This window comes from Rhipicephalus microplus, chromosome X (assembly GCF_043290135.1).
Source record: "Rhipicephalus microplus isolate Deutch F79 chromosome X, USDA_Rmic, whole genome shotgun sequence".
Taxonomy (NCBI): domain Eukaryota; kingdom Metazoa; phylum Arthropoda; class Arachnida; order Ixodida; family Ixodidae; genus Rhipicephalus; species Rhipicephalus microplus.
The window spans coordinates 440,235,447-440,260,972 of record NC_134710.1 but is presented as its reverse complement, the minus strand read 5'-3'; the positions used below and the strand labels follow the sequence as shown (position 1 = coordinate 440,260,972).

Here is a 25,526-nt window from a genome sequence, read left to right as displayed (position 1 = left end):
AAACGAAACGGTGGTGGCACCTACCCGTCGCCTTGTGTTCTACACGTTATCACCTCTGAGATGGGCGCGCACACCAGTCTCAGAGCCACGCGCTTTGTTTTCTAAGACAACTGCCAGATGGCGCTTATTTCTCACGTGTGACGGGACTTGATGCGTTCGTTCGCCTCCGCTGCACGCTCGAGGCAGTCTAACACAGCGCCTCCAGAATACCATTCACCGATTTTCTTGCACAGAACAATAAATAAATGTCTTGTTCACTCCCTCCACACGCAAGACTATCGTTTTTCGACGACATTTGTAGATTACATGCAGATGCGGGGCGAATTTGTCTTCTGGATTTTTTTTTCCGTTTTCACATATATAGATATGTATACATATACGGTGCATGACATCGATGCCGACGCTGGCGGCAAAATCCAGCCAAGAGTGTCCATATGCAACCGTACCTGATAGGTTACCCCCCGTACCAAATTAATACTTACTGGAGATTTCAATCTCGCTATTCACTGGGAAAACTCAACAAGTACTAGAAATACCGCCAATAGCGAGCTATTATACAATTTAATGTTCAATTTTTCATTGTCCCAGTTGGTCAAGGAACCAACCCGAATTCAAGGAAACACCCGCTCCATACTAGACCTAGCTTTTCTTTCCGATAACCTATCCGGTAAATCCACTGTAGAAGATGGAATATCTGACCATAAAATGTTAATCATAACTTTTAACCTTGAATGCCTAAATACCAAACCCGATGGCACAAATTCACGGATAGCCGTGAAAGATTACACCAGAGCTAATGATGTTTGTGTTATTGATTACCTCGACACATCACTAGAGACTTTTTCTCTAAAGGAATGTGAGGGTGTTAATGGTATGTGGATTCAACTGAAAAAAATAATTACGTACTGTGAGCAAAATTTTATCCCAACAAAACTAAAACGCACACAAAGCAAAACACCATGGATCAATCGCCGTATTATTCACCCCAAAAGAAGGGTACAGAGACAGCGCAAGAAAAAGAGGAATCCAATCATCTTAGAGGAACTTGCATCTCAGCTTAAGGCGGAAATTAGAAATGCAAGACAAACTTTTTTTCACATACGTTATCTCACTTCATGACGAATCAGCCGCAAAAATTTTGGCGTTTCTTGGCACGGCCTGAAAACCCTACAACTGAAGTAGAAATTGAGGGTACTATCGTAAAGGACGCGCTGGCCGTTTCCAATGCTTTCAATAGGTATTTTCAGTCGGTATTTACACGTGCATGCGCCCCAAGCAACCCTGTTACTCCGGTGCATCCTTTTTTAATGCCCGATGTCGTTGTCACTACAGAAGGTATTCTGAACCTGCTGTTGCAGATCGATGTTAAGAAATCAGTGGGTCCTGACAATATTTCAAATGTATTCCTTCGACGCTACGCAGAGCAACTATGTACCTTCCTTGAAGCAATTTTTAAAGCATCCCTGCTAACAGCTTCTTTACCTGCAGACTGGTTGTGTGCAAAGGTAATCCCAATTCATAAAGGCGGAAGCAAGCTGTCCATAGAAACATTCAGGCCTATCTCGCTAACTAGCTGCTGCTGTAAATTATTGAAACATGTAATCAACAAGGCAATAATTACTTATTTAGAAGATAACAACTTATTGCACCCAAACCAACACGGATTCCGTAAAAACCTGTCTACCGTTACTCCACTCTTGGAAATAACGCATGACTTCGTAACTACTATTAACTCGCAATTGCAAACCGACTCCATATTTATAGACTTCGCCAACCAAAGCTTTTGATAAGGTGCCTCACAGTAAATTGGTTCACAAACTTGTGTCTATTGGTATTAACAGTAACATAATAGCATGGATAAAAATCTATCTATCAAATTGAAGCCAGTATATAACCGTAAACAACACAGCCTCTGATTCATTGGAAGTTTTTTTTTTTCCGGAATACCACAAGGTTCCGTTTTAGGACCCACCTTGTTGCTAATATATGTTAATGATATTTATATGTGCCTTGAGCTTAACGTTAAAATGAGATTATTCGCTGACGACTGCGTGATCTACACCACTATCCGCACAACTGATGACAAGCTTAGACTTAATACCACACTAGCTAATATTGCATGTTGGTGCCTTGAGTCGGGAATGGAAATTAACGTGTCAAAAACAGCTTGCCTTTGCATAACTCGCAGAAAAACAATCCAGCATTTTAGTTACAGTTTGGTCGGCACAAACATTGCAAGAAACGACGCTGTTAAATACTTGGGCGTTACCTTTACAAGTAAACTGAATTGGGATGCACGTATAAGCAGCACATACAAAAAAGCCTATCGCCAGCTAGGGTTCCTGCGTCGAAAACTTGCATTGGCGCCTTCTAATGTAAAACTGACAGCATAAAAATCTCTCATTAGGCCAATTCTCGAGTACGCCAGCATTGTTTGGAAACCCCACCAAAAATATCTTTCCAACAAATTAGAAATCGTCCAACGCAAGGCCCTTCACTTAATCTATTCTAAGTATTCGAGGCATGACAGTGTCACTGAGCTACGCAGGCGGGCATGCTTGCCGACCCTTGCAGCCCGTCGCCGTGTCTCTTCCTTAAAGTTTATTATTTCTTTTGTATCACAACGGTTTAAATATAGATAAAGACAACTATATAAAGCCGCCTAACCATCACTCCCTTCGTACCAACCACAATAAGTGCATCAGACCATTCATGTCACGCTGTGACACTTTTAAATATTCATTCTTCCCGTCAGCAGTGGAAGAGTGGAACAAATTGCCACGTGAATGCGTTAATCTTTCCTCTGCAGATTCATTTGTTCGGAATGTAGAAAGCCTGTTTTATGAAGACTAAAAGCAACTTTTGTTTTTTTTATGTTTGTGAGCGCTTCCGAACACACTGATCACTGTACCCCCTGCTGATACCTCGATGTTTTGTGACCTGTCCATGATTTTGTACAATTGCTTTCATCGTTCAAGTTTTATTTTCACCATCATCTTGTGATTCTGTTTCTTCCACTTTGTGCGATATTGCCTGGTTTGTACGCGACTGTGTATATTTTCTCGCCCACCCTGTATGAGCCTGAGAAAGGCTTACAGTATTAAATAAATAAATAAATAAATAAATAAATAAATAAATAAATAATTGCTATCGCAATAAAAAGTTACCAACGTATCGAAACGAAATTCATAAAGCTCTTCTTTATGTAACCGAAACTGTACTCCTCGCTTAGAAATTCTGGAATATTGATAGCAATGCACACAAGCTAATGAAAGGTGTGTTTTCCAAAAAAGACTTCAGTCGTAACGAGTGAATAAATTAGGACAAACTACCGTAGTGTCAGTCACATTCTTTCCAATGCGTAAGTTTCTGATTTGTGCCGTTCTCCATCGCCCGTTGTGTGCAGTGATAGAACAATACGTTCCGATCCTTCCACCACGATGCCACACATTGCGACATACTGAGATGCTTTCCTGACATTTTTTTCTTCTTTTTCAGGCTTGGGCTTGGGGCATGGTAAAAATAAAGCAACTATGCGGCCGCTTCTAAACGCGCGCGACGTGGTAACATGTTTCCCTTCAAAGCTGACCCTGTTAGCGCCGTTTCTAGCCGCGGCGGCTCGGTGTCGAGCACTCAGTTGGAGTCGCGAAAGGCATGCTTCGTGTATGTATTGGTAGCGCAGTATTTACAGCGCCTGGCACCTATATCGTGATGGACCGAGAAGTTGCGGGTTCGACAGCAGGGCATTCAAGTATACATAATTTTCAGGTTTTCTTCGTCATCTGTTCGTGTGCACTTTACGAACGTCCTTTCTCTAACCACAGGGATGTCATTGAAGTCTTGGTAGACTCAGAATGAAATTCATGTTAAAAATAAAAGGACGCTTAAGCTTTGCATTTAAGGGCCCGACACGATGATGGAATCTGGCGGCGAACGCACCCATTTTTCATTAAACTCCCATGCTTTTCTTTTTAGGGGATAGCACCAACTCGCCGTGAAGGGAACAAACATCTATGCGCGTGACATTGCTCATTGTAGGCTGGCCTTGGGTGTGAACGGACTCTTTTCTAGTATCCACTACACCATAGTTAATTGTTCTGTGAAGTACTGATGCCGCTACTACGCTTCCACCAGGCAATATGCACAGCTATGCACTGCACGCTATGCTGATACTGTGGCTGATGATAATAATTGGTTATGGCTGGGCGCTTTTTCATGGGCGGGCACATCAACCTCCAACCCTTTGCATAGTTCGCACGGTGTGACGCCTCGTGTATTTCTACTCATCTGTTATACCCTATTACATCTGTTGAACAGACTGTTTGCCCTGTATGAGACTTGGACAGTGTTTTTCCTGTGTCTCTGTGCTATAGAGTGCCTGGCTGGCACGCACAGCACCTGGGTTAGATTCTGCGACCAACATTTTATCTTTTATGGCGTTTTTTCCTGGAAGATAGAGAGCGGCCGTGAAAATTCCAGAGTGAGCACTCGGAATGCATGAAGCCAACTTTGCGAGTAATAAACGAGAATGCTCCGCGAAAGGTGCCCTGAAAGTCACTTATGCATACGTCACATGAACCAGTCCCGGAAACAGTTTCTTTGCTCACTTTCTTAGTTTCCATGACAACTTTTGCCGCCGCTTCAAGGCGCGCATTTTGACAACGCAGTCGCGCACAGCATTTTGTTGTGTAGGGAGTATGGACGAAGACGTGGAATCGACTCCGGCTGTGCGTCAGCTGTTGCTGGGCGTGCTCAGAAGCAGCGACCACGATCCGAATGGTAAGTGGGACGTACTTCACATTAATAATAAATTTAGCAGGCAACGCTAGCTCTGATAGCTCCGCATGAAGATTAGTTAGATAATCGTAGAACATGTAGGTAGACGTGGCAACGGCCGCAGTCGGTGCACGCGAAAAAGCGGCGTTTTCTGAGCAGGCTTTTTTTTTTATCCGAGCAATTGCGTACCTACCGCCTTATAGTCCTACTGCTTTAGAATATCACAGTGATGCCGGAATTCGCGCATTGCTCACCAAAGATATCTGCTGTACCACATTTAATAAAATGCACCGCGATCTCCCTGTGTTCGCACATGAATGCATGAATAAAAAATTTACAAGTAGTGCGTTTTCAATGGTCATTGACTTCCACTATTGTTGTGTTAAACCGCAAATGTCTTTTTTTTCTGTACTTGAAGGTGCTACAGTGTGTGATGCCACAGGCGATTTGCCAAATACACAGGGTGTATTTTGAGAACATCGTAAACTGGTCTGCGTTTGTCTCTATAGAACTAGTTTTCGATGTGTCTACAGTCGCCTACATATATATGGGACAATGCCACGACAAGCAACATATGAGGACTGCTTGAAGAAAGTTTGACAGATCCCACCTACCTGGGAATTGACGTTATGCAAAGCATGCGGAGGGAAGGTGATCGTGTTGCAATTTTTTCATTGAGTGACACGTCATGAAATGACGCTAAATATACGTTCAAATGTTGGATGCACAGACATATGTTGAAGAGTTTCAGATGTTTATATAACCAGTTGTTTGCACTTGAGCAACGATGCCAACTAGAACATGCGTATCAGCAACACCAGAAGTTGATATGAAGCGCAGATGCTCGCGAAGATTCTGGCCCTGAACTCTGCTACATAAATCAACTTCAGCGCATGGCAACTAAGCATAAATGACGTTAACCCGACGTGATCGTTGTATCAAAGTAGTGCATATGTAATGTCTATAAAATTAGGTAGGCTGCTGTGCAACCCCCACTGATAGTTCACGAAAATTAGCGTCTATTTGAAAAGTAGTTCCGAGACCTGGCGTAGCTCTGTGGTGAAATGCTTCATTGCCAGACAGAATGCTTGGGTTTGATTCTAGCTGGGACCCTGACATTTATTCTTTGCATTCGTGGGGTCGATGCTACTGATGTCGAGTATTTCTTAATGCTTGCATTTTAAAATAGCCCATGTGTGTTCTCGTTGTTCCTTGATAGTCATTAAGTGTCAATCACCTGTGGCACATGCGCGCGTACCAGCGACACATACCTGCCTTTGGGTATATGCCACTTTCTGGTGGGAAGTGTTTGATGACGTACGTGACAATATTGTGACATTATTCATGTCTTGACCAGGGCGTCACATTCGTCAAATCATCTTACCTTCCCATGCTAACATAGGTTACGCCAAGTTAAGGGGGTAACCTTGAGAGCACCCTAACCTAATTGTCTAGATAGATAGATACGCTCAAAATCGCCGTTGTTCGATAAGAAATGCTTCGCTATAAAAATTGTGTACCTGCCTAAAATTAATACTTATATTCACGTCATATATTGCTTTAAAATATCAAACACAAATTATGCAGCCTCTAGGGATGCGTCATCAAGCCGAGCTGTTCATCCAAGGACTCCTGCACATGGTTAGCATGCATACTATAACATCCTAATGTCACTAGAGAGAGGTAGGCTCAGCAGATTGCATACCATTTCAAATAAACCACGAACAACGCAAAACCGTTCATCGGCATCTTGCTCATGGTTCTCAATATTGGGTGCTCCACTAATAAAAATGAGTTTAATGAGTCATCAGCTGCACGACGGAGTTTCATGTTTCTTATGCAGTGTTTTCAAATTTACTCTCTAAGAAGATATAGTTGCGAATGAGTAATGCATACCAATATTATAAAATTGCGTGAATATTTATTCTCTTATGCAAGGGGATACCCACAGCACTCAATATATGCTGTGTCATAACAGGAAGTGTTATATAGCTCAGAGAGCGTATATATTTGTGCCCTGTATTGAAAAAGTCTAATAATGCTTTTTGGTGCGTATTTTTTGTGTTTATATTTTATGTTGCAGCTGCAGAATGGCAGTGGACGACTGGCGAGACGAAGCTGCGAGTAGAATTCGGCGCTTCATATTTTCATTAGGTTGGCCTTTAAAAAATTTACGCAACAAAGAGGGCATGTTTGGAAAAATCTCAACAAACATTAATAATAAAGTGAGTGTAACAAGGACTGCTGAGTGATGCCGTTCTAGGGACAAAACTGTCCCTAGAACAGCAAACTGTCCCTAGAACAGACAAACAAAAGGGAAAAAATGTGGTATATGGCAAAAGTAACAAGTTTGGCAATTCACCAAGAAGGCCTCTAAGAAGGTGAACTTGAAACAATCGAATGGCTGAACGACAGCTTCGAACCAGAAGTTGTACGTGACGCAAGTGGAGTGGTGTCAAAAAAGAAATGTCCACAACCATTCACTGAGTTTGTTACACCTGCTGGTTTAAGCCCGTCAGCATCAGACACTGCATCCAGCTCTGTTTGGCAGGACGACGCCCCTGATAGAAAAAAAAAAACGCCCGAATTCTGCACGCAAGCTCCACATGCAAACCTTCTTTGAGAAGATGAACGAGTTGGACGAACGGCTAGCAAAGCGCAAGACAAAAAGAGATAGCATGAGTGAAGTGTGACGACTTGCCAAAACACAGTGACTAAAAGAGATGCACACAGAAAATATTCATCTTCTGTGTAAAATTTTAAAATTGAACAAAAATGAATAAAACGTGAAAAGCACGTTTATTATAAGCATTGTACACTTTTACACCTTTTCATGCGCATTGAATAGAAATTGGCAATGTTTTTTGTTGAGGTAAAAAAAAAAGGTTCCAGGGCCCTTTTATTGAGACTTAAACGCAATAATCTTCATTATATTGTCCCGCCGTTGTAATGATAAGGAAACCTGCATAAAGACTGAGCAACGCAGAACGTTTGCTCGGGCAACCTTTTGCCAGGCAAATGAAATGTTAACGTACAAGCCATTCACACTGTGATTTGACAGTGACGAGAACTGCAGTCGAGAAGAAACAAAATTGCTTGACAAAGGAGCCATTTCTCACAACAGCAGTAACCATGCTTGAAGACCCTTGATAAATCTTTGTTTTGACTTGCATTCATAGACTTAGAGCATTGTGTCAGGTAATTCCAAAACTTCATCGTAAATATTATAATTTACAGCGTAATTAATGCGAGAACGCCTAATTGTGACAAATTTCGGCATCATTTTAAAACTTCTACCTGAATCAAAAGAAAGTACACAGGAAACAATTGCAATGAAGTCATAAGACTATGTACACTCGCACTTTTGTGTCGTTCAGAGCGCACTTTTTCAATTTAGGTCCTATGTTTGGGAAACAATGAGTCAGGATGAATGATCACTACGCATGTTCCTCGAAGCGACTAGTCTATCGGCCCAGCATAGTCACCCCAACTGCAAGACAAAGAACACAAGCATTTCAAGCTCGTAATTTTGGTGCCAGGGTTCCATTAACACAAATGCTCCTCAGTGTGGCCTGCACTAGCTTGGGCTTAGGCCAATGTCCCTACGTATTTCTCGGAATCTTATGGTGACTGACGAGAACTGGAGCCCAGCTAGGTTTGGCTGGTCGACTTTGTCAATTTCTTGTGTCTGATCAGCAGGAAGGCTGCAGTTACTATGAATAGCGCCAGCTATTATGAACTGAAGCAGCCATACCGACCAATACACTGCGGTACTGGCACTAGTCGGCGTTAAACATACATATGGCTGCACATGGGAAACACTTACACTGACGCAGTCAGATTCCTGCAAACATCTTGGGCTGACTCACGCTATGTGGAAGCTGCTACGTGTTACAAAGCAAAGAAACAAAAATTGCGCTTGCAACATGAGTCACTACAACACAGTGTGGTTCGCGATTGAGCTGGATGGTTTAGGATTTCCTGTAGAAAACAGCGCCAAAAGATAGGACTAAGCAGGGAAACAACTGTGGCACTGACTAACAGCCAAGTGTATTTTATTATTCCAGTCCACATATGGATACTCCACCACCAACCGGAAGGGGGGGGGGGACGAAAGACAATAAGACAAATATTGGCTCACGCAGGGGGAAAGAAAATGCTCAGTCAGAAGGAGTGGAAATTCAATCGGAGGGAGAGAAATCAAAAGGGAACTGGCGCAAGTTTCGCCACCGTTATAAATATGGTAGCTGAGAAATCTGCATGTGTTCATCATGGCTCTACTTTTGTTTTTAGTTTTTGGTTTTGCGTTTCCAGAGATTGTGGAATAGAATACAAACGCAGAATAGAAAATAAAACAAATTTGCTTGTTAGTTAGCGCCATAAGTTGTGTCCTTGCTTTGTGCCGTCTCTTAGTGATATTTTCTACTAGAAATCACTGCAACATGCAACAAAATTTACAATACTTTTAACGTTTCTTGTTTTACAGTGAGAGCTGTTATGAAATCACAACTCGGGTCACGCGCAGTTGTCCGCCGCTGCCGGTGTCCGTAACCATCTCGCACGAAATAAGAAAGAAAAAAATACCTAGCACCAATGACATAGTGGTGCTCGAATACAAGTCCGCTGGGTGCCAGCCCAGTATTCTTCTACCACTGAGCTACACTGGTGCTTGGGACATCTTGGCAAACTTGAACTAAGCAGGCTTGATGTTTCGAAAGCAATCACGTTAATACGACATATAAAGCGTTTTAAAACAGCGAAAGAATAACCAGACGTCGTACAATGCGAATAGCGTAACGAATGAGTCGTCCAATGCTCCAACCCACTGCAAAGGTTGTTCTTGTTCAGCTATTTACTGTGGCGCATGCCCACTTCAGGAATGATTTCTTATCGTCATCAGCCACAGCAGGAACAATTGGCACAAAATTTCTTGCAAGTGTTAAGCGGATACCACACTTATGAGAAGAATGACGAAGAATAGCATAACGAATACTGGCCTACTACCCATAAATGTTTATTATTATTAATGCTGCATTAGGTACCCAGCAGGTGTGCTTGCAGAAGTTACCCAATAAGTGTTTAGAAAAGGCTCTTAAAGGCCGCTCTTCTAGCTTTCACTGTGACTGTGCTGCACCTTCCACGCAGTTATGGCGTTTTTTTTAAATACACAGAGCCCGTTCCAACTTTTACTGATATGCAAATTGTTTGCACGCTTCTCCTCGCCTTGGCGACGCAGTGCAGCTTCAGTTGATGAAAGAGGGTCACTATTGGAAAGAACGTCATCCGGTTGTGCCTGACATTCCCATGCTTCATGTTCATCATCAATGTAGGAGGTACATTCACAATACTTCAATTAATGCACATATTATGCAACCACAACAAGGTATAAGAAATTTGTTCATTTTGTCCACAAACAGACAGCCCAGGTGCACCAGCTGGCAGATCGTGGCCTTGAAGTTTCAAAAGGAATTCTCCATTTTCATTCTCGTTGGCGAAAAGTCGTCGCATCTAAAAACTGCTTTGTGTGATCACACACAACTTGCATTGTCTATTCTATAGTTGGAACAGGCATCAGGAGAGTGACTGTTCACATAGGCAGGACACACTCTTTTTGGCCGGGCAGCGGGTTCTTGTGTACTAAGCGTCGATGCAACCGATCGTGTTGGGCACTCCTGACACCTGTGATAGTGAGAGAAAAAGAACACAGCCGTAGTGAACTTCTTCATGTAGGTCATCTTAACACTTGATGTAGTGGTTCGATTGGTCTTATCAGAGTTAACCTTAGGTCACTGAGAGGTAGCAGGAATTTCAAGCCCCTGGGACTTTTTATGTGCTCAGCAAATGGTTATACATGCTTCTGTAGCATTTCTTGATTGAAAATCAAACTTCTTTGACGAAGACAGTACCCACATGTTTTCGAGGTGCAGCTTAGCACCATACACAATGTTTTTCCAGGGCAGCTCGACATACTACAATCAATTCACTACATGAATATTTTCAAACTTGAACTCCAATTAGGCAACTTCTTTGTTGTGTGGGCCATGGAACAGTCAAATAAAAACACTAATATTCTTACTTGCTAGAAATCCATCGAGAACTGATAAAGATGTACCGGAAATTTAATGATTCTCCGGCTATATCAACAAAATATTTCAGCGTGTGCTCTATGACTCTAAATGCTTTCCCACTTCTTATGACAAAACGTCCAGCAACGTCCCTCAGGCATGCCTTGTTTACAATAAACCTGAGACAGCAAACACACATTATAGAATAAAGTGTACACCAAGAAAAGCCTGCTCTTTTGCATGCTTTGAAAAAATGAGACATGAAAGATTTGCATCAAAATTCGTAGCCGTAAGAAATTAGAAGTTCTTAACACTGTTTCTTGTGGCTGTGCAGCTTCAAGCGGGCACATTTCATTGACCCCAAATACAGACCATTGAGCATATTTGAAGGACGAAAAGCACGATTGGCGTAGCCGCGAGAAGGCGAGTAGGGGGATTTACCGCCTCCGAAATCGTTCAATGTCACAGGTGTATATACTCCACACACGCGCATATAAACACAGGAACAAATAATATTGATGGTTGGACCCTCCGACAAAATTCTGCGTATGCATTGGCAAAATGTACTTCTACATCGAGGCACTTGAAAATATGCCCAAGGGTTATGCAAACTGGTAGGCGCCACTTTTAAAACACCGTGCCGGCTTACCACAGAAAGACCAGAATGTGTTCTTCAGCGGTTTTCAAGGCGAACCCACCACGATCACTGCACGGCTAATGACGTGAGCCTTCAAAACCATGGATAAAAATTTCCACGATACACCTCGACACCCTAAAGTCTTGACAGAACTGCGAAGAAGAAAATAACAAAAAAGATGAAATTGGACATATGTAGTATTATCAGAAGAGAGGGCTCCACGCTTACCTGCTCGTCTGTGCACAACCGCAAAACGTTCGCGATGAACTCAGCAAACTTGGGACTTTTTTGGTGGGGCTCCGAGAAAGCTTTCCGAAAGAAGGTTTCACATAGCAATGCACTTGTCTTTCTTCGAAGTTTCAGTCGCCTGAGCTGGTCGAGCCGCTGCTTGAAGTGCCATCGTCGCTAGACAGTAGTTATACAAAGTAGCGAACGCAGCAATTTAGCAAAGCTTGGCCGATGGACAACGACGGAAGTGACGTATGCTGCTCGCCGTGGTTCCGCCCGAATTCGGGACTTGGCTATGGAGAAATGCGAGAAATCCGCCTCGGAGTAAGTTGTCATGAATGTGCCAGTGAAAAGTGCTGTTTCACTCCAGATCTACCAGTGAAAAAACTCCGTGAACGACAATTTGTATTTATCGCACTGTAAGCGCTGTTAGGAATGAGGTGTCGTGACATCCCACCACTTCGACCACTGTTATAACTCAAGGCTAGTGCAAACAGGTGCGGCTCTCGCAATCGGAGCAGTCATGAGGATGAGTTGAAATAAAGAATAATTTATACAGAGTATTTACATGTTGATGATTTCAACTCGCAAGGAACAGGCAGAGCACTCTTTGGTGCGCCAGAAAAAATGGGATGGTGAGAATCGCTCCCCCCCCCCCCCCTCCATTCTTCTCTCTACGTGGTGACAAAAGTCCACTAATCCAGCAGCATTTGCTGGCACACAATAATGACCACATCTGGGATTCCAAGGAATCATCCAAGGACCAAGCCGATCATCAACGCTAAATCTAAATGTTGCCTTCACTAATATACGAAGCATACTGCCTAAACTAGACAGACTACACAGTTTTATCCAAGATGTAGAAGCCGACCTTGTCATGCTAGCAGAAACATGGTTACACGAAAGCGTACTCGACAACGAAATATTCCCGTCTAACATGGACTACACTTTATATCGCCATGATCGCACTAATCGCCGGGGTGGAGGCGTGCTCATAGCTATTAAAAACAATCTAACATCTTTTCTTATTACTCATGACGACACATTAGAACTAACCTGGGTGCGAGTGTCAAACGTTGCCCAAAAGGCGATTTTTGGCATCTGTTACCGGCCGCCTGATTCTGAACCTGGCTTTTCCATCCTCCTTTCAAACTCACTCACCCGGATTAAAGACAAGTTCTCGGACGCCCCTATTTTTCTTTTCGGTGATTTTAATTTCCCTCAAATAAACTGGCCTTTACTCTTAGCCCCTAGTGCATCCCCGTCCAACGAATCAAAGCAATTCCTTGATCTGACGCTAGATTTTAACCTACACCAAGCTATAACATGCCCCACAAGAGGTGATAATACTTTAGATCTTCTTCTAACATCAAGCCCGGACGACATAAAGCGCACAATAGTACTCCCCGGGTTTAGCGACCATAACCTTATCCACAACTGCATATCTCTACCTCTGATCAGAAGGTCGCCGATTGAAAAATTCATAACTGATTACAAACGAGGAAATTATGACGCTATCAACGACAAACTTGGTTCTTTTCTTGACAGTTTTCGCGGATCATATCAAACCCGCTCAGTAAACGCCAACTGGCAGATATTCAAAAACACGATACTTAACTTAGAAAAACAGTATATTCCAACCATTCGCGTAAAATCAGATTCCACAAATCATTGGTTCAACAAACAACTGAAAAGTCTTTTAAATAAAAAGAAACGTCTTTATAGGACCGCCAGTCAATGCGATTCCCCTTTAACATGGGAAAAATATCACCTGTGCGCCAAAAAGTATCTTACGGAACTACAAAAAGCCAAAAATAAATATTTTTCATGTGACCTATTATCTATCCTCCGCTCAAATCCCACTAAATTCTGGCGCATGCTCTCTCACAAAAATCAAAGTACCAACATAGATCTTCTAGACCCAGACGGGGAACCAATAGACGCAAAACACGTTGCCTCCGCTTTAAATGATTACTTTTCATCAGTATTTTCTACCCCTAACATTACACAGTCAACACGAATACCTACCCGTTCCCCTGGCGCTGTACCCCCGAAATAGCATTTAACCCCGAAGAAATCGTTAAACTAATCACCGGTCTTAAGATATCTTCAGCGCCAGGTCCTGACCAAATAACCACCAAACTTTTATTTAACACCGTCACAGTGGTTAGTCAGATTCTTTGCCTCATCTTCATGCAGTCCCTTGAAACAAGCGAAATTCCAGACGATTGGAATATAGGCCGAATAGTAGCCGTCTTCAAAACAGGAGAGTGAACGAATCCAGCAAACTACCGCCCTATTTCCCTGACAAGCATTCCCTCTAAATTACTAGAACACATTATATCTTCTCAGATCGTGACTCACCTTGAATCAATAAATTTCTTCTATAATCACCAGCACGGTTTCCGAAAGCACTTCTCATGCGAGACCCAATTAGCCGAGTTTACCCACGACCTACTAAAAAGCATGGATGATAACCTGCAGATTGATGCCATATTCCTAGACTTTTCCAAAGCTTTTGATCGTGTACCACACAACTTATTACTTAGCAAAATTAATTCCCTTGGCATTGCACAGAATATTGTCTCCTGGGTTAAACACTTCCTCTCCAACCGTAAACAATTCACCTCTGCTAATAATCATAACTCCTCTAAAACTCACGTATCATCACGCGTCCCTCAGGGTGCGGGCTTATCACCTCTTCTATTTTTAATATTCATAAACGACCTGCCAACAAACATTCAAACAAAACTTCGACTATTTGCGGATGACTGTGTCATATACTCCCCCATTCACAACTTTGAAAACAGTACTAAACTACAGCAAGACCTCGACACAGTTGCGCTATGGTGTCAAGACTCATCAATGCCGTTAAATCTAACCAAATGCAAATCGATGTCATTTTCTCGTAAACGCACCACTGTTCATCATACATACTTTATCAATTCGCTTCCTCTCGATTCGGCTTCGTCATACAAGTATCTCGGAGTGCACATGTACCCATCTCTTTCATTTGCACCGCACGTACAGTCCATCTGCTCAGACGCTCTGCGTACGCTTGGTTTTCTGCGCCGTAACCTCAAATCAGCATCTCCTGACGTTAAAAAACTAGCATACTTAACATACGTACGGCCAAAGCTCGAATACGCATCGTCCATTTGGAATCCATCCCAGGCATACCTCGTTAGCGAACTAGAAGCAGTTCAAAACCGCGCTGCCCGCTTTATAACCTCACAGTACTCCAGAGAAATCAGCGTCACCGCCCTAAAACAATCAATTGAACTGCCATCACTCGCGTCGCGCCGCCTCATCTCGCGCCTATGCCTCCTCCACAGTTTCTTTTTCCGACCCCAATCAAGACACGAACTTTTACAGCCCCCAAACAGAACTTCTTCCCGCATTAACCATTCAAACCCCATTGCACGAATCAACGGCCGTACATCCGCAATGAATGACTCCTTTTTCCCCCAAGCAATAACACTTTGGAATCACCTTCCCGATACCATTGTTGCCACACCTGACCGCACATCATTCCGCGCAAAATTGGAATCCCACTTTGATTCCACCCATTAACCCGTGGCTGTAAATATATTCTACCAATGCACTGTATGTATAATTTGCTTGTGCCTAGTTATTTGTACTCTAATTCCCAGCCAAAGCGTTTCTTTTGTGTGTTATTTGATTCATTTTTGTTGTCATTTTTGACCAAACTACCATATTAGAACTGTATTGTTTATAATAATTTGTTCAACTTGAATTATACACATTCACAGCGTATTTTTTGCCCCCCCTTATGTAATGCCCTCGGGCCTTTAAGGATGCAATAAATGGAAATGGAAAATAAATGGGAAAAAATATACCCGGTCGTCAATGGACCACGTGGTGTGTCATTGGCTGCTTTGGAGTCGATGGCTCGCTATCAGTTCATGTCGCACTTGGATCGGGAGAGTCCGATCTGACGAGATAAGCATGATATCGCTGCACCGCGCACTTTATTGTTCATACCACACAGAAATGTTGCTTCGCGGTCGTTGCACCCAGCTTAGAAATCTTGCTTCTCGGAAAATGACGACTGTCAGCAGTGGCCGGCAAGGCAGCGGCCCAACAGCACCGACAGTTTGATTTTTTCGGTAGAGGTTTTTGAATACTGTCACGCTAGCTGAAATGTGATTAGGTCTGTCTTTGAAGAAGTGAAACTTCAGCACTGACCCGGTCATAAAGGCGACCGAAAAAGCGAATTGAACATCTAGTGAGATATCATTAGGTGATATCAGCATAAAGGCTGAACGTTGCCAACATAGACAGACACTCTCCCTGTTAGCCTCACCAGGGCTTGCTGCTTGTGAGCCTTATTTGCTGCCTATTTATAATGGCTGCATTTGTTACTGAACGTAAAACCAACATTTGAATGCCGCCCCGCCGGGGTGGTCTAGTGGCTAAGGTACTCGGCTGCTGACCCGCAGGGCGCGGGTTCGAATCCCGGCTGCGGCGGCTGCATTTCCGATAGAGGCGGAAATGTTGTAGGCCCGTGTGCTCAGATTTGGGTGCACGTTAAAGAACCCCAGGTGGTCTAAATTTCCGGAGCCCTCCACTACGGCGTCTCTCATAATCATATAGTGGTTTTGGGACGTTAAACCCCACATATCGATCGAACATTTGAATGCTGCGTTGCACTTATATTGTGATAAAAGCTTGAAACGACGAAATAATCATGAACATATAAGAAGCGAGGCTTTCGCTACACTATGCGTGCTTCAAATGCAATTGTTTCCTTCCTGAATATAGAAGGGCCTATATGAAATCGTAACTGCGACGGTATTTCGCAGTTATATGTGCTATGCCGATGGCGGTATAGGCCTTTGTGTGTTTCGTTTCACTGAGATTTCTATGTTTTCCATGCAAATTGTCGAGCAGTATGCCAGACACTGAAACTTTTTTTTTACAAAACTCGAGCATTCATTTTCATTATCATTGATATCTTTTTAGTGCGCTACAATGCGATCTACCAAGGGAACCAAGGAATGGTTTACTGTGACAAATCCAGCTAGCATGTAAACGACAGGCTACAACTTTCATCAGTTCATCTGTTTTCAACGCGAAAAATGGTGGACTTCAACTGAAAAGTAACGACTTGAGACAGAATTTGGGCGAGTACCTATGATTGTGAGATGACTCACGACGTCAATGCTGCTAGGGATTGAGCTTGTCTGCCTGTTTGTTTGTTTGTTTATTTGTTGCCTGTGAGCACTCACACATACCCACTCTGGGGATTGGCCGTGGAAACTTGTAGTAACCTATATATGATACATTTATTGTGAGCCCATTGTTAGAACAAAGGAATAACAAAAAGAGCAAAACTATTTCAAAAATAAGATAGTAATAAAATAAGGACGAATCAATGACATAAAAAGTGAGCTAATACTATATAGAAAGACTCAAGTTTTGAATAGGCGAGACAATTAAGTTTACCTGACCTGATTAACAATGAATGTATATCCGCAATTCGGTCACACTATCAATTATATCACAAGTATTTGTCGAAAATATAGTAAACCTAGCGTTGTAATGACTTGCGTTTAGATTCTTGAATAAAGTTGCATACTGAATAAAATACGTTTTGTTGCACCGTAAAAAACCGGAGGTGCCAAAATTGAGAACATTATCTGCAGATAAATTTGAACCTACTGCTAGAAAGAGAATAACTAGAAATTTTTTTCTAATTATTGAATAGTTCCGACATGATATAATTGTTCAATTGTTTCTGTTTCTTCGCAGAATGGGCACAGGGGACATATTGCCTGACCAGCTCTGTGTAAATAAAAGTATTGTGGGGGGCGCGTCATGAAAATTTGGTCATGAAAAACTTGTAACTTTCCAGGTAAACACCACTCGTGTTTCCAGATATATCTCAGGCACTGATAGTCTGTTCATTTAGTAGTATTTTCATGCATATTGGTATAAATAGCTAATTTTTAATATGGGATCGACAATATGTATTCTATTTCGGGGGGTACCAATATCAAAGGACCATCAAGCGAAGTTCGGATTGGTGAATCGGCCATCTATTTTAACTGAACAAAAAAATATATAGCCTCGAAACGCCGCAAGAGACTACAACTACTTTGCATTCAAACGCGTGCCCTACATTGAAATGAATTAGCTATCTAAGCTCGAGCGTTTCTAGGATCCCTTTATTTTTATTCTGTTTCCTTCATATGTCCTTTAAATATAACACTGCTTATATTTTAATGTATCTCCAAGCAGATAGCGAAAAGTTGGTTTGTTGGTTGGCCCTGAGATGCCTGGTGCAACCCACCACGAGGAATCGGCCATAAAGCGGGCTTTTCATATCTTGGAAATAAAATTGTTTTATCAACCAACTACGTTTAGATAGAGATGGTATTTTTAAAAGAACTGTTAAAACATGGGCTAAATTGGACTAAATTAAGTATAAAACAAAGGCCAACAGACTGATATGCTTGAAATTAGAGTGAGCTTTTGCCTAAGCTTGACATTCAATTCGTTTGGTTTCTATTTAAAGATCACATACGGCTTCGTAAACGTCCTTGTGGCTAAAACACATTTCAGTTGCTCCGAGAGAAAGGACCACCGAAAGGCATAAATTTAAAGGCAACCTCCGGAAATGTTCTTTTAAAGGTGTTTTTCTTTGTTTTTCTGTTAACCTGTATGTCAAGAGGCAATGATGCAGAGATTCAATCTAGTGGCAGTGGAGGCATAGGGGAGACTGTGCCAGACCAGACCTGTGTAGATAAAAGTTCAGGGGGGGGGGGGGACTCGGCATCATGGTCTCGTGAATAATATTTTCGCCCTTCCAGTGGAGCACCATAAATTTTTACAAGGGTAATTTAGATCAGAAAATTCAGATGTTGCCAAATGAGGCTTTTCAAAGTTTTCCGATATGGTAAATTTTTCAAATCATGCCGCGGGGATGATTGCTAGCGCCAGCAATATAGAAATTATGGAATCGTTATGTGTGGCTACAGTAAATACATCTGCATAATCATTGAGGGTTAAACCTTGATGACCTAGTACCTATACCAATCAAATAAGGCGTAATTTTTTGGAGCAAGGGCATAAAACACTTATAAAGCATTCGACATAATCGGTGCAGTTAATGAAGAACAGACGGACAGTAAGTCTGTAAGAAACGTCACGCACGGGTACTTATGTTTTATGGAACCCTCTTGTGTGCTGAAAAGATGCCAAGGGGACAAACACTAATATTATAGGCCGTTGTGTTCATTGTGTTCAATTTCCTTCCGTAATAGAGTAATCACTCACCAGACCTGTTGACGACAGGTAAAAATTGTCCCAGGAAATGAGCTTTCCCGCGTAAGATGACATCGTGATTGTATGACCCGGTATGATGTCCTCTGCAATGAGAGTGACAAACAATACGATGTTTCTCGCAATAGTGCCAAATTTTAAACTTTCTCTTTGTAGCAAACAAAGCACTGAAGGTACACTCCCACTCCTGGCAGTTTATGCAAACAAATCTTGAATCCTGGATGAAAAAAAAATGAAAACACTAGGGCTATGTACTGCATTTTCGGCCAAAAAACATTTCCTACTGTTTCAGTTGAAGGATATGATGCATTTTCTGCGTAGAAGGCGTGACTAGTCTGAATTGATTACCCAGTGAGCAGCTGGAACTGGGTTCTCATAACGTGAGGAGATATTACGAAAAATTATTGGCTCTGTGCGATATGGTGTAAAAATGGACGGTGTGGACTGCTGTTCATTACTGAAGAATTCTTCTTATGTTACCCTAGATCCTCTTAGATTTTAATATGGCACCATGAAGTTTGTATTCTATTAGCTCGCTAAAATTGCTCTTCGGGAGTCTATAGTTTTTGCTACTCACCGATACCGTTCACGTCAGAGTTGCCTGTTGCTAGTTTGATTTGAACGAGATCATCAGGAAACGTGACGCAATGCGTACGCTGAGCACACTCTCGATAATTTAGAAGAAAAAAGTAAGGTAAAAAGAAAAGGGGGAGAGGTTACATCAAGGAAGAGAAAAAAAAAACTTGCGTGGCGGGAGGAGGACAATGATAGCTCGAGGCAGCATAGTCAGGGAGAAAGAGTGTGTGTGTGTGTGAAACTTCTTTCAAGGCGAAAAGGGAAAGCGAGTTTTGAGAGCTTTTATAAATGAGGCCCTATGTCCAGGGCTCCACTGGACTTAGCCGCCTGCTGGACTTGACCTAGAATCGCGAGGTGTACTCCCGGGTCCGAGCAGGCGAGTTATCACTCCCACTGATCCATAAGTTCGCTCTAGTGAGAGCTCACTGTGCTGCTTCATTATTAATAATATTTTATTTACAGATACTGCAGGCCCTCCTCGGAGCCATGCAGGAGTGAAATACAAGAATACAATCGAACCTTGTATAGTTGTGCACTGAATAGCTTGGCATAATTCAAATAACGTACAAATGATAGATACACAAGTGGAAAATAATATCAATGTTTACTACACACGAATTCTTGAGAGACACAGACTGAAACATTTTTTTTCCAAATGAACACAATTCACCTAAATCATACACGACACAAATTATTTTAAAAATCATCACTTTTATAAAAAACTTCAACTTTTCATGTGTTCCATAAATGAAGTCGTCGAAGCAGCATTTACTGGTTCTGCAGAAAACGCATTCCTGTGAGAAATAGCGCGAGGAAAGAGAGCGAACTTGTGGGCAGTAATGTGGCAAAGTGGCTGCAGGAAAGTTTTTTCGTGATTCGTCCGTACTACAAGTTTTTAAATGAACTGAAAAAAGACACTAAATATATCGGCCATGGCAGTCGCCTCAACAATACGTTCTGCAGCGACTGTGATCTTTGAAATGCCTTGTTTATCGTTTGACAGTTAGTGACAGAATTTTCCGGGTTCTTTCTTCACGAATGACAGTAATGTAACCGCAAAAAACTGTCTTTTACCAATCGCATTAGTTCGCGCAGCTTAGAAGTGAGGTTGAAAGGTCATTACTGTTTCGGCGTTTGCGCCTATGCTTATTTTTACTTTCGATTTAATAATTTCGCTTGAAACAAGGGTATTACTTATAATTTATTTAATTTTTAGCTGGCCCCGCCGCGGTGGTCTAGTGGCTAAGGTACTCGGCTGCTGACCCGCAGGGCGCGGGTTCGAATCCCGGCTGCGGCGGCTGCATTTCCGATGGAGGCGGAAATGTTGTAGGCCCGTGTGCTCAGATTTGGGTGCACGTTAAAGAACCCCAGGTGGTCTAAATTTCTGGAGCCCTCCACTACGGCGTGTCTCATAATCATATAGTGGTTTTGGGACGTTAAACCCCACATATCAATCAATCAATTTTTAGCTGCCCATATTGTCGCTCACAAAACAGGAAAATTATTCTAAATTTTGATGACATTAGATTGACGTCATTAACTTGGAAAAAAAATCAAAGCTCCGTTTCACCTAAGGTGGACAAAGCTTTCGGAGGAAGTATGATGGTTTCGGGACGTTAAACTCCTTATATCATCAGCTCTATTCCTAATAGCCTTATAAAGTGTTATCATCTGCATGAGTGTAATCTCTGACGAAAGAATCCAACCACCTAGTAAATGAACATGTACCTGAAACAAGAGATTAAAAAGCAAGCAGCTTGTGACTGGATATACTTTTCTCAGCACTCGCGGAAGCATTTTCAAATGAGCTGATAACGAATGCCGAATCAAGGAGAGAGAACGATGAACTGTCAACCCTTGCTGCCTCACAAAGTAGTAGTTGTAAGCAGACGTTCTACGTGGTTGTAATCAGCATTTCTGAACTTCTAGATTATTTGACACCATGCGAACAATCAGCATAGTTTACACCTGGCCGCTTGAAATCTCCTGTTAATCTAATCAGGGATCGTGATACGTAGTATCTAGAAGATAGTCCTGCATGGGTTCTAAGTATTCGGGCGAAAAATTTGGTGGTTGATACACGCCCCCTAAAAAATACTTCTGCCAAAAAATTTCAGTATACAACACACATTTTCATGGTTTTAATGCCATCCAAAAGAGTAAACTCGTGGTTTTTTTAAATGGCAATACGCAGTCTTCTCCCTCGTGACTTCCTATTTTTAAGAATCAGCTTGTAAGTAGACGGTGCGACCTCCAAATCTTGCACGTCGGCATGTCGCTATGTCTCAGCGATTACTAGGACGTGTGGATTATAACAGGAGATTACGTCTTCAAGAGAACTGACTTTATTAACAACGGTGCGCACATTGAGTGAAACAACTCTAACAAGTTTACTCGCAAGCTGTAATTTCCTACTGCTGCTTCTAGTGTTCACTCGAGTAGTTGCAGAATAACCAGAATCCTGTCGAGCCTGTGCATCACGCCGTTTAACTTCTAGTCGTTTATATGAAAGTTTGTTCCACACTGTAAAAAATATCGAGTAAAAAAGGTGTCTTTTTGTCCCACAACAATAATCGTCATCATGATTGCATGCGCTTCTTTTCTTGAAAACTTGGCGCTGGCCACTTTCCTATCGAGAATGCAATGTAACCCTAATAATTGGCATGTCGATAATGACCGGAATGTACCAGGCGTGGGGCGATAGCGCAAGGATGTAACGCAATATAGATGACGCTTATTTTTGTGGGACAAAACGACACCGTTTTTACTCGCTCTTTTTTTTTCAGAGTGCAATTGTAAACCTTATCATCTACTTTCACTTTTTCAAAAAAGATTGAACCCTTTGATCCATTGGCTTTTACTTCTGTTGCTGAATGCCACTCTCTACGTCGTATGTCACGAACGCTTTTAGAAAAATCTTCAGATATGAAAATATGTGTTGCTTTCAGCTTAAAGCTAGCTGACACTATTGTCGCCTTCTCGCAAAAAAATTGAAGAGCCTCAACATAATTCGTCGACATTTCCCACCACGTTTTCAAGCCAACTCTGTGGATGCATGCATTCGATAAATTGACTTTTATGCGGAATGAGTCCCTAAAAATTTGTTGTGCTGTCTTGCAGAGATTCGCTATCCTTATTTCAAATTAAGTTAAACTGAATATCATCCAGTTGTTTCTTCTACTTGAATTTTAAGGTCATCAGTCTTACTCGAAAGTTCTTTCACTAGTTGTCTCGTCCATCTGAACGTTGCTTCGGGCTCTATTAGCTATTCTTCACATTTTTCTAACTGACAAAGTTCTTTTGCAATTGACGCTAGCTTTTCTTGCACACTGCTATAGTTATTTGTACTTGTTTCAAGTTGCGGAAAGCATATCTAGGAGTTAGAGATTTTTCGGCAAACCTCTAACACCTAGTAAAGAGCAACAAAGTGAACATTCACTTGAAAAAACGTCACTTTAATGAATATTTCATGAAAGGAAACCTTTAGCAAAAAAAAAAATTCGTGGTTTTCTTGTGAATGGTATGCAAAAACCCTTCAGTTGAAATGAATTTTGAGTAGTGAGTATTTAATTAAATTAACTTAGTCTCAGGCCCACGTGAGTTTTTTAGATCAATCGAATGAAGTTCCGTGCTTTGCGGCATTGTCGTAGCAAGAGCATGCTTTCTCTAAACCAACCATCAATCGGTGGCGATGCAGCACCGCTCATGCATGCAGTGCCACTCAGACACAATGGTTCCGAGGGTGACGAAAACAAGCCACGTATGCTTTAGTACCTGCGCAGAACTATCAAATTTAGAAACTGTTTTTAACGTTTATTCGTAATCGAGAGCACAAAAGTGCGTGGACAAAGCTGTATTGACCGAGGCAGGTTCAGAACGGGTGTGTGTAGGCGATGTTTCGGAATATATTAGAAAGTTCCAAGACTTTCCTCAATGGAACAAGCTGTGCCAGAAGCAGTGAAATAAAACGCAGACTCTCAAACAGATTTGTCTCTTTATGCTCTATACGTTATATTCACACATGAGGGGTTAATGCCGCTACTCTACGCACCAAATAGTCAAGTGATTAGTTTAATGTGGCGCAGCAGCGGAGATGTCGCATGCACACAGCCGGATCTATGCTCGCGGAATCTTCGTGCATGCTCTCGACTCTTAGGCTTATGCAGTGCGCTTATGTGACGAAAAGCCACTCGCCTCTTCCGCTGTGACACGAAACACACTTGGTCATTGCCACAAAACTGAAACACGTGGCTTTTATCCGGCAGCCTGCTTCTTAGCCACGCCCATCCTACCAACGTTGACAGATTTGACGCTGAATCCTCTCGATCAAGCGAAGACGACCGGCAAAGGAACGGATCAAAATAGCGGCGACGCATTTTCATCCATGCCGCAAGCGGAGGAGAGCGGATGAAGGGAGGACGGCAAGTTTCGATGACGCGTACGTCACGTGATGCGCCATCCATTCTGAAAATTTCTCCTCCGTTTCCTAATGTCAATCCACTTATAGGGGCAGCAGTCTAGACGAAAATTGCAGTATTTTTGTCCAAATAGGTCTTTTTTCGTACTTTTGTGATATCAGCTCTGTGAAATCAAATACAGTTCCATAGTGAGTATTCAAATTAGCGATCTTTTAGTTATGTGAACTTCTTCCTTCTGGCTTTTGAAGTTCACTCAAGTTAGAATATCGTGCACTACCACGAGAACCGTTACCTATAAAAATACTGTGATCATATTACCTGATTATATATGTCCTATGGAGGAGAAGTGCAATTGCTTGACTATAGTAGAGTAAATGTGGGAGTTTTCCTTGCTCAAGCATTCACGTCATACAATGGACCTGCCGCTATTTCAAAGCTTGCATTTAACGAAGAAACGAACAGCCAAGCTGAGAACAAACGCGAGATGTAAGCTTCAACGATGATAGTCAATTGTGACCTTTGCTGAACATTTTGTTCTTCCGCATTTAATAGAGTAATGCATTGCAACAGCAATTGCGAACCCAATTTTGTCATATTAGCCTTAGTGCGAGCATACTATCGTCCAAAGTTTTATTGTCTGTCAATTGTCCAAAGATTCACAACTGCGATTACGTTTTTGTCAAATCGACAGGTCACAGAAGTAAAAAGCAATAGAAATATAAACCAGAGAGCCTCACATAAATTGTTTGCATGTTCCGGCTCAATAAAATCTGTTTTTTCCTGCTTACCTGCACCTTTCTGGTGAGCCGCGCGGTGCCAGGGAAAGATGCAGTGCTTCTGTATTCGCAGCATCCCTCGGTACAGGAACCAGGCGTCGTGAGAGATGTACACGTCTTCGAAGTCGCCCACTACTTTGACGAGAGCCGAGCAAGCCAAAATCTGTGACATCGAGTTGGAATCCCATGGTCTCTTTAGTACTCCTTCAAGGTCGAAGAGGTCACCCACGAGGCTAAATATGCTGTTTATGTTAGGGAGAAGACAAAGGTATCGTTTATTTGAAGGCAAAAAAAAAGGTCGTTCCGAGTTGAGATAAGCATTTATATAATGTAACGGGGTCATGACGTGAAAAAAGAGGCAGACTGGATGTTCAGGTTAAACTGCTTATCGGGCCAAACTAGTGGTCACGTAAAAGGAAATTCCGATTAGAACAAGACACTGCTACTCTTAGCGGCGAACAGAGCGTCGGCGGTTGATAAACTGACAAGCGGAGAAGTGCGTTTGCATTTATATATGCACGTGCCGTCGAATAATCCAGCTTTATGACTACTCTTCGCGCATGAAATAATCCCAAGTGTTCGCTTCATGTGCACCATCTTAACGAAACAATATACAAAAATTGTGAACCTTCTAGAACGATGAGGCAAAGTTTTCACAGAGCATTACAGACAAGCTTTGAGAGCGAAACCGAATCATTGATTGATATGTAGCGTTTAATGTCCCAAAACCGCCATATGATTA

At 42.1% G+C, this 25,526-nt stretch overlaps 1 protein-coding gene across 1 annotated transcript in view; it reads right to left on the bottom strand.

Annotated features, from left to right (window-relative positions):
* Positions 1 to 25,028, bottom strand: part of LOC119160895 (putative phospholipase B-like 2) — a 78,973-nt gene extending 53,945 nt beyond the window's left edge. The window contains exons 1-2 of the mRNA XM_037413165.2: positions 24,797 to 25,028; positions 19,009 to 19,100 (exon numbers count right to left, since the gene is read on the bottom strand). Coding sequence (XP_037269062.2) covers positions 19,009 to 19,100; positions 24,797 to 24,956 — 252 coding nt within the window. The 5' untranslated portion in view covers positions 24,957 to 25,028. The remainder of the gene's footprint in view (positions 1 to 19,008; positions 19,101 to 24,796) is intronic.
* Between the last annotated feature and the right edge of the window lie 498 nt (positions 25,029 to 25,526).